Genomic DNA, 14,541 nt, shown 5'->3' with positions numbered 1-14,541 from the left:
GAAGAAAGCCTGTAACTGACGGACACTCATCCCAAATGTGACGAGGTCCCATTTCCAGAGTATCTAATCTAGCTTACAAAAGCAACTTGAGCAAAGGCTCACAGTAACAGAGCACACAAACTTTCTCTGGACTCCATATTTATTTATGCTTTAAATTTAACAATTCTTTTAACAAACAAAACTGACATATCTTTTGTGTTCCTGCAACACTTATAAGGTCTTACTTATTAAATTTTACTTGCAAGATCAGAATCATATTTAGTATGTATGTTTGTGAAGTCACTTTATGTGATGTTTAACTGATTTACCTCTGTTTTTTACATAAAAGCAAATTATTACACAAGCCTAAAGTTTCATGCATATAACATGGCTTTAAAAGTATATATCATCATTATGAAATGTTAAAAATTACACATTAAAATTTGAGATATTAATGACTTCAATTGGCAGAATGGTCACAGATTAGTCTAATTTCCTTAATTGTTTCACTACTTCAGGAGTGGGAAAAAATGCAGTCTGTCAGGATAGATGAAGTTTTCCCAATGTTCTTAAATTCTCACTTTGGTGTAAGGACAAGAGTTTAAGATAATGTGTGAATTAAATCAGAGCACATGAGAATGTGCTTTCTTTTTTAAACTGTAGGCAAAAGTGTGAAAGCAAAAAAGCAAATGCTCTTTTAAGGTCAAGAATTATGATACTGGGCATATAGGACTAGCAAGGCCTCTTTACCAGGTCTAAATGATACCTTGACATCCATACCTGCTGGAGATGAGGTCTACTACTGAGATACAAATCAACTTACTATCTTGGTGGAAAAACAAAACAAAATACCAACAAAACCCCACATATTATTGTGTCCATACCAGTTTCACGGCAGGAATCCAGGGACACAAGTTCTTGACTTATGTGAGGCACCCCCAAAATTTCATGTTCTTCACTGTATAATAATGCGGGAAAATTTTATGGAAGCTGGATACCTGCATAACTCTTTTATGTGTATCCTACTGCTGCACTGTTAAAAAGTAAGAATAAAACTCAGAGATTTTTCTGAGGTCAATCAACTGCCCAAATTCTAGGCTGTTATGTTCTTTACCAGCCCCGTTGAATCCTGTTACCTGAAAGACACTGACATGTTTGAATTGCAAGGATGATTGTTCTGGCACGGAACTGAATGTATCTGAGACCACTCAAGGCAGGGGAACAATTATTTAATGTTTCAGTATAAAATATTAATGGATTAAAAACAAATAAAACACAGATTTTTCTCATCTTCTCTAAATGCTAGCTGGTTTTCCGTTGGTTTTTGTTTACTTATTCACTGGGGGATTTTGGCAGTGGTGGAGGGGGAGTGTTTTTGTTCTAAGCAAATACAATATGCTTTCTAACAGTTTTCCTTGAACTTTCTTAGAAGCTTTAAGGGAGAATCTGAAACTCTCATCACCACATTCAAGGTGCAGACACAGATGGGACTGGCAGAAAGCCTCTAGTCTGCCGTTAGGTTTCCAGATTCCTCAAATAATGGTGGCAATTGGGTGTCATTTTTACTACCATATATGATATTGAGTCCTTTCTGTCCATCTTCCTGAATGTTTATTTGGACATCTCCTGGGATAATTAACCACTTGTCTCTCTGGTGTTTTGAGCAAGTGTAACTTTGAAAGGGTCGGTTGCTGTTACAGAGGATTTTCATTCACTTCAATTGCCTGTTGGAAGGAAATAACTTTTGTTTTTGTCTCCAGCCACAGTATTATCCAGGGAGAGTCTCTAAAGAGCCTACTCCAGGGGTCAATAGTACTTTTTGACTATTAAAAAATTAAAATCAACACTGAAAACAGTTTACCAGCATAAGATAATTTTCTTTTTGGAGAACTCTCTCCTCACGACCCTGCATATCCTCCCGTGTGCAATGCACCATGCACTAATGTATCTTGAGATCTTTGTGCCCTGGCTGCAGCAACTGTACAGAAATCATTTATCCAGACCTTTCATTTTTATTAGTAACAAACCTCATGCAACTTCAGTTGTCCCTTACTTTTAAAAATAATATCAAGTAAAATGAGTAAAATTGGGTTTAGATAGGAAAAAAGTCAAAACACAACATTACATCCTGCAACTAAAGAGACCTTCAAATAAAGAGAAATAATAAATATTAATTTTATATTATAAAATTCTAAGAAATGGCCTTTCCCTCTCCTCTTCCCCAATCAAATCAATCGGGGAGCCAATGACCATCAACTGATGGATGTCCCATTTTGCAAAATTTAACACTACATTTTACCTGTGCAATTATGAGATCGGTTACCTAGATATAGAAGTGCTAAATAAAATTACATAGAAGTGCATCTAACAGATTGAATCTCCCTAATAATCTGATTCTATACTGTTTTATATTCCAAGATAACTAACAGAAAAGCTCTTAGCATGCTCAGTTTTAAGACGATCTTCTGCGCACTGTGGATCACTTGCAGACTGTAAAACCAGTTAGCTGCGGACCTTTATTCTCACCAAATTACAAGAGTAATATAGATAATATAATTTAGTGGAGTGAAAGGAAGAAAAGGTAAAATATTTTATGTTTTAGCACATGCGTACACACACGCTTACATAAATAATGTGAAACAGAGTAAGAACACAATCTATATAGTTTTTATGCCAGCCACATCAACAATACAGATAACACCTGGCAGCTGTTCCAGGTGCATGTCAAAACTTTACTATCCAAAAATTCAAAGATAATTAAGACTAACTGCTCAAAACTAAAACCCAGCTCCCCATACCCATTGCTCATACAACAGCATACTAACACTTTGACTAGACCTTACATGAAACAACAGAAGTTTCTTTCATTATACAAACCCCCCCCCCCCCCCCAAAAAAACCAAAACACCCCAAACAACAATCTCTCCATCAGAGACTTGTAAATACCAGGAATTAAATGAGTGCTCAAGGGTGCTCAAGCTCCCGTCTAAGAACAGCTTCATTCCACAGCGACCTGAGTATGGCTACATAAGCATGTTAGCAGGGTGGTGAAGGAGAGGGAAAGAATTTACATACAAACCTTGTGGGAAATTCAAAGTAACTACCTTGCTTTACCTAAGGACTTGTTAGCTCCCCTGAACTGAACTGTCACCTACTGGAAGACGCAAACACGGACAACAGCATTCACACTTAGCAGGACTAGCCAGGGCACTGTAATATACACATCTACCCAATAAAGTCAAAAGGGTTTACACATTAGAAGATTTTCTCTCAGACTTAGTAGCAGTTAAATAAAGCAAATTATTTCAACTTTTTTCCTAACCAACACCTTTGGCCAAGACAAATCCTTGCTTAAATTTTAAGATGAAGGCTACCTGGAAAGCTGGTAGTTGCTGCCATCTTCATTAGTAGCTGTGACAGCACTTCAAGGGAAGCCTGGTATCTGCAACCTGGGCTACTGAATCTCACCTAAAAGCTTAGAAACAGAACTATGTTGAATGTGCAATGACCACTGTAACAACTGTATTTCATTCACTTTAAACAAACGCAGCTTTTAAAGAAACCAAAGCACCTCCCTCTCTTTCACCGCAAGAAACCCACCACTAAACTACCATGACAGGCACAACCTCAAAGATCTATCCTGAGACCTTGGCCAACTCCTTTACTCGCTTAAGCATGTTTTCAATTTCTGACTCTGAAAATGTTTAGGTTTACAGATTTTTGGCACCTTAAAAAAAAAAAAATCTGGAAATAATTCACAGATAGGATTACAGCATTATTCCCACATAGCAAAGGTTACAAGTAGCACAAAGCTTCAAACACATGAAGATCCAATCTATGTTAAACTAAATACACACAGTTTATTTTACCATTCTAATTTACTTTCACAAATTACTGGTTAAGATAGTGACACCAGACTATAAGACAGGAGTTGCAGGTTACAGTTCTTGTTTTATTATTTTATTGCCTCTAATTTCCTCCTTCCTCATCGCAAACTCATTTGAGACTCATGCTCCAAAACCCATCGTGGAAGGATCATGTTTAAATATGTTGGAATAGGTTCCATTCTTTAGTGGAGCCTTTAGGCATGACTATAACATCAGTATTACAAAATATGGAGAAACAGTTTTGCACAATTGATAACTGCCAGACCAGTGAGGAACTAACCTATACAAGTTTTCTAAGAAAAAAGAAGTATTTCCAAATCCAAAATAGAAAGTGGAAGAACAACTCACCTTCTGGACTTAGCATCGGAGAATTATTTAGGTTGGAAAAGACATTTAAGATCATCAAGTCCAACCATTAATGTAGCACTGGCAAGTCCACCACTAAACCACGTCCTTAAGCACCATCTCTACAACATGTCTTTTCAATACCTCTAGGGATGGGGACTCAACCACTTCAAGCAGTGCTTGGTAACTCCTTCGGTGAGGAAATTTTTCCTAATGTCCAGTCTAAACCTCCCCTGGCACAACTTAAGGCCATTGCCTCTTGTCCTATCGCTTGTTTCTTGGAAGAAGAGACCAACACCCACCTCACCACAACCCCCTTTCAGGTAGTTGTAGAGAGCAATAAGGTCTCCCCTCAGCCTCCTTTTCTCCAGACTGAGCCACCCCAGTTCCCTCAGTCGCTCCTCATAAGACTTGTGCTCCAGACCCTTCACCAGCTTCGTTGCTCTTCTCTGGACACGCTCCAGCAACTCAAGGTCTTTCTTGTAGTGAGAAGCCCAAAACTGAACATGGTATTCAAGGTGCAGCCTCACCAGTGCCAAGTACAAAGGGATGATCACTTCCCTAGTCCTGCCTGCCCACACTCTTTCTGGTACAAGCCAAGATGCTACTGTTCTTAGAACATTCCATCTTTCCCATGTTTCAATTCTACATATACTTCCTTAGTTGGTCAGGATTTAGAGCTTTGAAATTCACTCAGCAAAATGATCATTTTAAATTATTCTAATCAAATACAAAAGCACTATTAAACATACTCAGAAGCAAAACCTTTGTGGAAAGATTGATGCCAAACACTAATCATTTTATCTTTAAGTCACTACATGAAGCACAGCTCACTCACAGTGGCTCAGATGCTCAGGAAAAAATGAACTGACAGCTTCTTTCCATGCTTTAGTGGGCAAATGTCCACATTAGTACTATCGCTTATGATGCTCGTCTGTACAGAGATGCCAGTGTTGAAAGTATCTGTATTGGTATTCTACAAATATAATGCATGGACACATCCCATTTCCCCACGTGTACTTTATATGCAAACATTGCTTCTAAATGAACAAGCTAATGAGGACATCCTATTTAAAAATATTTAAGAACACATATATGTGTTTGTTTTTTAAATCTTCCTCAGCTCTAATCAAGTTTAAGTAATGAAAATTCAATATTTGTATTTAGTTACATTATGCAACAATCAGTTTAGAAAAGAGTTATGAAAAATTCATTTTTCTGCCGCACGAACAAGTCTCTGCTTTGATGACAAACCTCACATTTAGTTTTGTACCCTACATCTCAGAAAAACAATCTTTTATATAATATGAAAACACATCACAAGTCAGCAACAGCAAAAAACTCATGCTACTCTGGAAAAATCCATGCTGCTGTTAAGCAAAGTTTCACGTATGTGTGGTCATAAAGTTTTGGCAACACTACAAGCTGTAAACAGGACGTAGTGTCAGTAATATATCTATAAAAAAGAAACTCAGTAATATTACTGACACTTTAGTTGCAGAAAATACCGCATAGCTTCAATGTTTCTCTTTGATTCTCCAAATCTAATCACAATTACAAATCCAGTTATGACATCAATGTGAACCCTTCCAAAGGGAATGGAAGAACAGTAAATCCCAATGGATATATGAGTTCTGCAGCAGGGATGATGTAATATATAAAAATAGACATCCTCTGACAGAAGCTGCAAGTTGAGTAAATAACATACTGCTTGTCATTAATTTTGCATTAGCTTGCCAGTAGACATCACTAAAAGGATGATGAACTAACAATTTTGTTTTGCTTCAGGTGCTACACAAAATAAAATGATAGCATTGCTCCTATATTATCTATAATACGTAACATAATACGTAACTTTAAACATTAATAGTCCCTTACAGAACAGATGAAAAAAGGAAGCTAAAAAGGTTGCGTTTTGCCAGAAAACACAGAACATAGGGATGGGAATTACATATTGTCATTATAACATTACCAGTGGATGTTGCCATAAAGAAACATCCAATTTAAATAGGAAAAATGGGTAATGGGAACTGCCCAAATCATCTCAGGAATTTCACATTTCAGATAAAATTACCCCACAATTTTTGTAGTGCCTCACTTCAAAATACACCTGCATATATAACACAGGCACACACCTCAGGAATTAACATTACTACATGTGTTCAAATATTACATATATAGACTATGTGTATCTATTTAGTATTTTGTATTACTTCCTAGCATGATGTACACATAAACTTAATTCCAAATCATAAGTAGATTATCACCATCATTGAATAATAAAAACAGTTGCTCTTTAAATCGCACACTGAATTTTGTAAATGAATAAAAGCGACTAAACAAATACCTTTCCTGGTAAAAGGACACTCTCACTTGACAATGTTAAGAACTAGTCCCTTTCTTTTATTAACTGAATGCTTAATATAGGATTTTTTATTTTAAATATAAACGCTAGAAATATTAAATAAATTATTTTATACGGAATTCATTATCAGTAGAGACAAATTTGTTTGAGCAAACAAGCATGCATTATTTGTGCAAACGTATGATTAAAACACCCTTGCATACCATGCTACTTCCCTTCGGCAATACACTGTAAATTTAGGTGTGTGTACAATTTGTTTTGAATTACCATTTCTTTATGTAGCTAAATTAATTTGTTTCATAGACAAGAACAGAATAATTCCAGCTCAATTTTTATTTATTTTAAGTGAGGTGACCTTTTTGCTTTCATTTTGCATATGCCACCTAACAGAAGCTTCTCAGCTTCCTTTCTCCTTGCACTTCACATTCTTCCTCTATCTGGGGGAAAACTAAGTTGGCACCAAGTTCAAAAATTAAATCTATTTCAATAGGTTCAGCTGCCATAACTTATATAAGCTTCTAAAGCCAAAACCCTCAAACATTCTCCTTCTCCAAACATTTTTGATGACCAATAGTACCTGACTAGGATCCCCAGTAATTGTTCTGTACCTTTTTCCTTTTGTAAATAGACTTGCTTAATATTTCCAAGGTCAAGAATGTTTAAGAATTTTTTTCCCCCCCCCACGACCTCTCTATATCCTTTATAGCTCTGTATAAAGTCAAGCTTTCACTGTGTCCACATCTCCTTGTTCGTTGTCCTATCATTTTGCTACCCTCGGCAAATTAGCGCACATGTGGTTCGTTCTTCCTAAAGGCAATTTTTTTTTTTTTTTTAATGTGAATACTCACAAATGATTCTGTGGTTTGCCTTTTGTTTTAGGTGAACTTGTATTACAATGAAAGTGCTAGATAATCCTAAAAATCATCAGGAACATTAAAAGCTGTAGCGCTTTACAGGTTTGAAAGATTGACAGTATTCCTTTAAACTGATTTCTTGCAGACTGGATGCCTGACAACTGTTTCTACGGATTCAAATGAAAATGACTAAAATTCTATATGTTATAAAGATTATTAAGTACACTATGATAGCGGCATTAATTTACTATGTACAATACAATGCACTAATAATACATTATAGCAAAGTATATCACAATACTGTAAAGTCCACGTTGTTGAGGAGCAAGCACATGTAAGGTATTTCATGATCATTTGTAGTGGCCCATGGACAGGCATCCAGTAATATGTATTTTACAACATTAACACAAATATACATGCAGAGAAGCAATTATATTCTGCTGGTTTTTAATATTATATCTCATCCTAAATTATACTGGACATCTGTAACAAAGTCCTAAAATAGAATCAGCTTTTTTGAATTCTCATCTACTGTAAATCTACTGTATCTACCTTGGTTAACACAAGAAAACACTGCCTGTCATCTTGTAAACTTCCACATCGCTTCAGTAGCCACACACACTGAATGAAGGAAAACAACTAGGTTTTTGCATCAAATTCAGACCGAAAAATTTAAAATTCATGGTTTTTTAAATCCTTCCTAAGTGTAGAAATAAGACATACAACAGCTTTGTTGATTTTTAAAATGTAATTCTTCAGACAAAGGAAAAGTCAAACTTGTTTCATAAAACAGAACAATCTAAACATAAAATTTTCAATCCAGGAATTTTAGACTCTCAGCAGACAATGTGAATGCAAATGGCATCAGGAAAAAAAGGCTATTTTGCCACTGCTTTGCACTAACTATTAGTGATAAGAGGAGACAGGGGCAGGAAGCAAGGTTTCTACAATTTACAACTGACTAAATGAGCAGGTTCTAATACTTTTTAAAAAAATAACTTTAAGAAAGCTGGGAAAAAACCTCATACTTATTTTTTCAGAGAGTCATGGCTGCAGATGAGACTCGACTCAGAGACATGAGACATGGTTTCACTTCCAGCCGCCTTCTCATTCAAACTTCCAGTCACCTCCTTCAAATAAAATCCAGAAAGACAACACTTGTCCGCCCTCAGAGCATCGCCACAATGACCGGCTCCACAGCACAGCGTGCGAGGATAAATTTGTTACATGCTCGTAACCTGGGGAAGAAGCTGGGGTTATTGATGGCTGCATGCCCACCGCTCTTCTCCTTTCAACACCTGATAAACAGACTGTCACCTCCCGTGAATCTCAAGCTGAACGGGGTAAGAAAGGCTACGACAGGCAGAGAGACCTTTTGCAGGGGTTTCAGCAAAAAGCTGGGTGGGGGATGCACTAGCAGCATTTTTCATAAGCCTGTCAACTAATTCGAATCGGGACAGACTCTCACAGAGAGTAAAAAGCCACATGCTCCATAGCTTCTGTTCAGGGCTATTCACAGGTGCTTCAGCATTTTATTTACAGGCCTACCTGCATCTCCCTAAAGGTTCCCCAGTAAGCTTTGCTATTTACCATTAGCAAGGACTATGGTACGGACTAGTAAAAGCCCACAGCTCAGTTTACAGGTCAAGCCTAAGGCACAAGCGAGACCGACTATCACAAACTGGGGAGTTACAAATTACTCCTCGTAACCTCTATGCCACTACTCAGCATCTCATTTCGGACAAAGTTATCTTTCCTTTATGAACTTCTGTTAATTAACACTAAATATGTCATGCATTGAACACATAACAACCAGCTCAGCAACACTCAGACTGGGCACGACCAATTCTTCACAGATGCTCTACAGCAGCCACAAAGTTTATTGGCAGTAAGATGTTGCAAGAGAAGTCTACCCTTTTTAAAAGTCATTCCATAGGTGACTATTCTATTTTAAAGTTAAAAAACAACAACAAAATCAGCCTAAAGCAGAGGAAAAGCCATGTAGGCTCTCAGGAGAAAGGGTCCACACTCTTTTCAGTCCAGTCACTCAAAACAAAGGCTTTTTATTGAAAACATTAAGTAGTCTTAAGTATAGATACACACAAAAGAAAATCCACTTTCAGAAGTTAAAATCCAATTACTATTATTAAGTAGGGAGGTGTTAATACTAATCTGGTTAAAAAACAATTTCTGACATATTACAAGAACAAGCAAAAATTTTCTATCAAAAAAATCTGTACAAGGTTTCCCAGATTCAAGTAACAGCTCAACCTAAACTTATCAGGATATTTTCTTCTTCCATGATAAAGAACAGATCCATTTTACCAAACTACAAATGATGTCAAATGATGTCAAAAAATGATGTCATTTTATCAGTCTGAAAAAACACACTGATTTTATTTCCATGCATTGTGAAGTTTCTGTTTTTCCTCACCCTAGAAAGCAACATGCCTAAGTACAACATTTATCCTCAGATTTTACTTCAAATGGTCCTTCAAGCATTAGGGTAAATTATCAAAATACTATTAAGTATTTCAAATTCCTATCATAATTTCAGGAGCACATTATCACACGTAGACGTAATATTTTAGTAACTGTAGGTTTCTCAGGAGTCATTCCACTGAAGAACCAGTGAGCACTGATCTCGGGATAAGGAACTGGGTTCCTAAAAGAAACTCACCATACATATTGAAGAAAGAGATAATTTCAGCACAGAATTCACTTGCCTACGATACTGGAACCATATCGAAATTTGAACTCTCCAAGTCTTTAATTGAACAATGTGACACAGAAGGAACTTTTAAAATAAACACATTTCCTGATAAAACATCAAGAGAATTGACCAAAGTAATATTTGAGGAAAAGAAAAATTTTGAAACTAAAGAAAATGGTTTTAATTTGTTTTCAGCTCTATCACGAGAGATTTCTCAATCATAACAGTGGAGACCTTTAACAGTTTGATAAGACACATTCTTATCAAACGTTGTATTTGGTAGATGCTCAGTATTTCCTCACTTTGGCATTGACAAACGTTACTAAAAATTCAAGTCAAGTTTAAAAGATGCCACTCAGATCTTCAGATTACTTTAACTGCATTTGAGATCCAATGTCAGGCAAAACTTCTGTATTCTGTTTGGTTTGGTACCATTCCAAGACTCACTTTGGCACACTTTCCTCCACAGCCTGGCAAGCATGTGTTTCAAATAATGGCCATTTACACACAGTTTGATAGGAGTCTACAAAATCCAGCTTCTTTACAGCAAATCAGTGCACATCATCAGAACGGAAGAACAGCAAGAAGCACCGTTGTAAGTTTGCAGCTAACAAAAACTTTTTGTTGCCTTTTTGGTGCTCATCTTGTCATACTCCATTTCCCTGTTCTTAGTGACACACAGGCACTAAACAGCAACAAGGGGCCTATTTCATAAATCAAACCCAAAGATTAAGTCTTCTGTGTCATGGAAGAGATATCCAAGTAAAGTGTCTGTCAAACATTAAATATTTTGTATATACCCTTTGCTTATTGTTCTCCATTTTCTCTAAATCCCAGGACATCAAAGCAAGGAAGAAAGGTCAATCAAGCTGAGCAAGAGCCAATGTGCTGTCACCAAATTCCACATTTACATTAGTATTTTTATATCATAGTGAGATTGCTCAAGTATCAAAGCAAAGGCTAGGAGGCAATTTTAGTCATAACATTGCATCAGTATTATGATATCACACTGCAAACCCACAAGTAAATTGTTAGTGGACCATACACAGTAAGTTACGATACCTGAGGTTTAGTGCATTCCTGTGAGCCAAAATGAAATGAATGCCATATAGGAAGAAAGGAAAAGATGAACATTATCAGACATGCCATAGTACATTCCACCACTATGAAGATAATGTTAAAATTATGTTAATGAGGGTCCACCATCCCTACAAGCTGACTCTATTGCAGAAAGCCATGCCACAACTGAGCACTGCATTTAATTTTTGATTCTTGAAAAGCACAGCCATGCATCTTAAGATCTACGTTTCACTCTATGTTTTCACAAAAATATAGAAAACTTTCTTCAGAAAACACTGTTTGAACTTTCTGAAGAAACGCATTCAGAGACTACTGCAAATAAAGCATTAATAATTTATCAACAACAACAAAAATATCATTCTATATGGTAACTATGGATTTAGGATTAAACAAAATATAGGAAAATTACACTTCTTGTGTAGATTTTGAGGATGCTGTCGAAGAAGCTTTAATACTTGGAATCTCATGTATCTAACACCTTAACCAGAACACATCCGCATGGAAGAGCAAACTTGAAAACAAATGCATCATATTAATCCTTTTTCAATTTGACTTTAACATATTATTTGCTGCAGTATCTGAACATCTGGGGTTTTTTCGCTTCTTTCTTTCTTTATCCAAAATTAAGAGGTAGAACCAATGATGAGACCGACAGACGCTGACCAAAGAATTGATGGGCAACAAGCCCACAAGGTGTGTGCTATCATATGCTTTGAATTCCTATGCATTTCAAAAAAACCCTGCTTTCTTCAGTCAACTTTTCAAGAAATTAGGACTAAAAAACCTACGTCAAGGAACATAAAATAGGAAGGGAGAAAAGACAATGCAGCCTTTAACACGGTTAAAGCAATAGAAATGCATCAGAGAACAGTGTATACAAGATCACCAAATACTGTAAAAAAATAGGAGGGAATGGGCCAGCATGGAGAGTCTTGACTACATTGTAAAACTCATTTGCACTTATTTGACTCTATTTGCTGGGGCTGGGGGGGAAGAGTCAGTCATATGCATCATATTACATTTTTTAAAGCAACATTTGACTGTAATTATTGCAAATTTTACAGTTTATTTGGCAATCTCTTCCAACTCAATACGAAAACTCACTTGCAATGAATTTCCCAACACATACACAAAATCATTATGAACTCGCACAACAGAATGGCACACAATGGGCTTTAGCTCTCAGTACCAGTTAAGCGTACAAACACTCATCAGGCATACCTAAAGTGAAATTTATACAACAGGCATGGACCTACAAATGCAAATGGCACTGTGTGTAATCTAAATATTGCCCTTCTAGAGTTAGATTTAAAAAAAAAAAAAAAAAAAAAAAAATCACACTAGAACTGTTTGCTAAGCACAACGTACACATCTAAATAATAGAAAAGTAATTCTCCTTGTAATTCCTACAAAGTACCATACCACATATTTATATTTTCAAAAACAGAGCAGTAAAATGTTTCATCTTCAAACCAAGTGAACTGGCTCAATCCATAATAAATTTAGAGGCAATTAAAACTGCACTGAAAATTAAACCATTAAAAGCTGTTGTATAAACAAAAACAAATTGTTGGCACAAAATGTAATTATTCAACTCATGAGGAAAAGCTTGTATAATTAACAGATGTAATCAAACATCTACACACTTAGAGACACACAGGGAATATACAGGGAACTGGCAAACAAGTTAAGGAATAAGGATAAAGAAGGAAAAATGGAAAAAAAACTACAACTGTATTGGATCAAAGACAATATTTTAAAAACACTAAAGCTGTAATCCTGCAAATTTATATGGATGTGGCTTACATTGTGCAAAATTCATCCCAATGAACTCGATGAGGTTCAATATGTACAAAGTTATTTATGCCCATGTCTATATGGTTCCAGCAGATTTGGGGGCTTAAACAAGTAAGAGTCCAAGACAAACAGTTTTTCCAGTGTTTTGCTTTACAGTTGAAATCAATACCAAAAAAACATATTAATCTAATGGAGCTTTTCTCAATTTAAAAGCCATATAAAATATCTTGTAGAATGAGTTTTAATTATTAGTTTATTTTCGTCTCAAGAAAAAGCCTGGAAACTTTCAACATATAAGATTACCCCCCAGCCCGCCCCCCCAAAAAAAAAAAATCAGCAAGTGATCTCCCTGATGATGGGAGCTCACTGAAACCCAGCCATAAAAAGGGCTCTTGAGGCAGACACCAGTGAAGCTTAATGTGACATTTAAGTTCTGGATACCAAAAAGAAATGACAGATTTAATCCAAGAATTTGGCCTACTGCAATGCAGCACAGTCCTTTTCAGGCAACAACCATTATCATATACGTGAATGAGTGCTTCACTAACTGACCTTTTAACTCTGTACACTAAATTATTTCTACGGGAACCTAATATCAGAAGGAAATACTCTCTTTCACAATTTCAAATAATGACTGGAACATTAAGAAACAATATTTGACACTCACAGTCATAAAAACTTGCGCTTTCAACTGAACTAAGATGTGAGCTCCACACATATTCACGTACTGATGGAGCCAAATTCACAGTATTTTAGAGGAAAAACTTCCTGACAGAAACACACTTCTTTGAAGGTATCAGCAAGTTTAGCCATTTTGATTATTTTATTTTCAGTAGTTTTCCTGTTTATGTTGTTGTGAACCATAAATACAGACAGCTTACCGTATGGTAGCCTCTAGGTAGAGGTGGCTTCCCCACAGGGTAAGGGTCAACAGTATCAATAATTGTTTGTCGCTCCCCTTTTTGGTTGATTTTCCTAAATCTTCTTCGAGATTGCCTATGAGAAGCTTGGCGCTGAAAATACTCCTCATTTTCATCCATATAATCAACCTATAACGAATGCAAGAAAGTGTCATTTTCCACAAGACTTAAAAATGTTTCTTGTTGTTAGAAACACAACAAATCCTATTTTCAAAAAACAGCAGTTAGCTTTGATTTTTCTGCATTTTTAACATTAAGAATGAAGACACTACTAAAAAAAACCCCCAAAAACCAAATGCCCACAGGGGTGACAAAAAAGGAAACATTGGCATGAACACCATCACTGAGTATGACCACTTTTCAAAAGTGACAGAAGAAAAATGGTAACTCCCCCAATTCTGTCGTTGTGCCCCCCATCCTTCTTATTCTTGTAGAAATACAGACATTTCACCAGTCAGTACATTACAAAAAGAAAACCGATAGACGACTTGGTAGTTTTCCTACTGCTCTCTACTTGTCACTTGGGATCTTCCCTAACCGGCTTATGGCAAAGGCTTCGCCCTTCAACAGGCAGCACTGGTTTTATTATTTACTTCAAATA

At 36.3% G+C, this 14,541-nt stretch overlaps 1 protein-coding gene across 2 annotated transcripts in view; it reads right to left on the bottom strand.

Moving 5' to 3' along the window:
- RAPGEF2 (Rap guanine nucleotide exchange factor 2) overlaps positions 1–14,541 on the bottom strand; it is a gene marked incomplete at both ends in the record, with an annotated part of 191,771 nt that overhangs the window by 75,719 nt on the left and 101,511 nt on the right. For both annotated transcript variants that reach the window (XM_081999653.1, XM_081999654.1), the window contains 2 exons: positions 11,206–11,223; positions 13,902–14,069. In XM_081999653.1, coding sequence (XP_081855779.1) covers positions 11,206–11,223; positions 13,902–14,069 — 186 coding nt within the window. The remainder of the gene's footprint in view (positions 1–11,205; positions 11,224–13,901; positions 14,070–14,541) is intronic.

This window comes from Phaethon aethereus (assembly GCF_964289735.1).
Source record: "Phaethon aethereus genome assembly, chromosome: 4".
Lineage (NCBI taxonomy): Eukaryota > Metazoa > Chordata > Aves > Phaethontiformes > Phaethontidae > Phaethon > Phaethon aethereus.
Note: the sequence above shows the minus strand (reverse complement) of the source record. Positions and strands in the feature narration are given on the sequence as shown.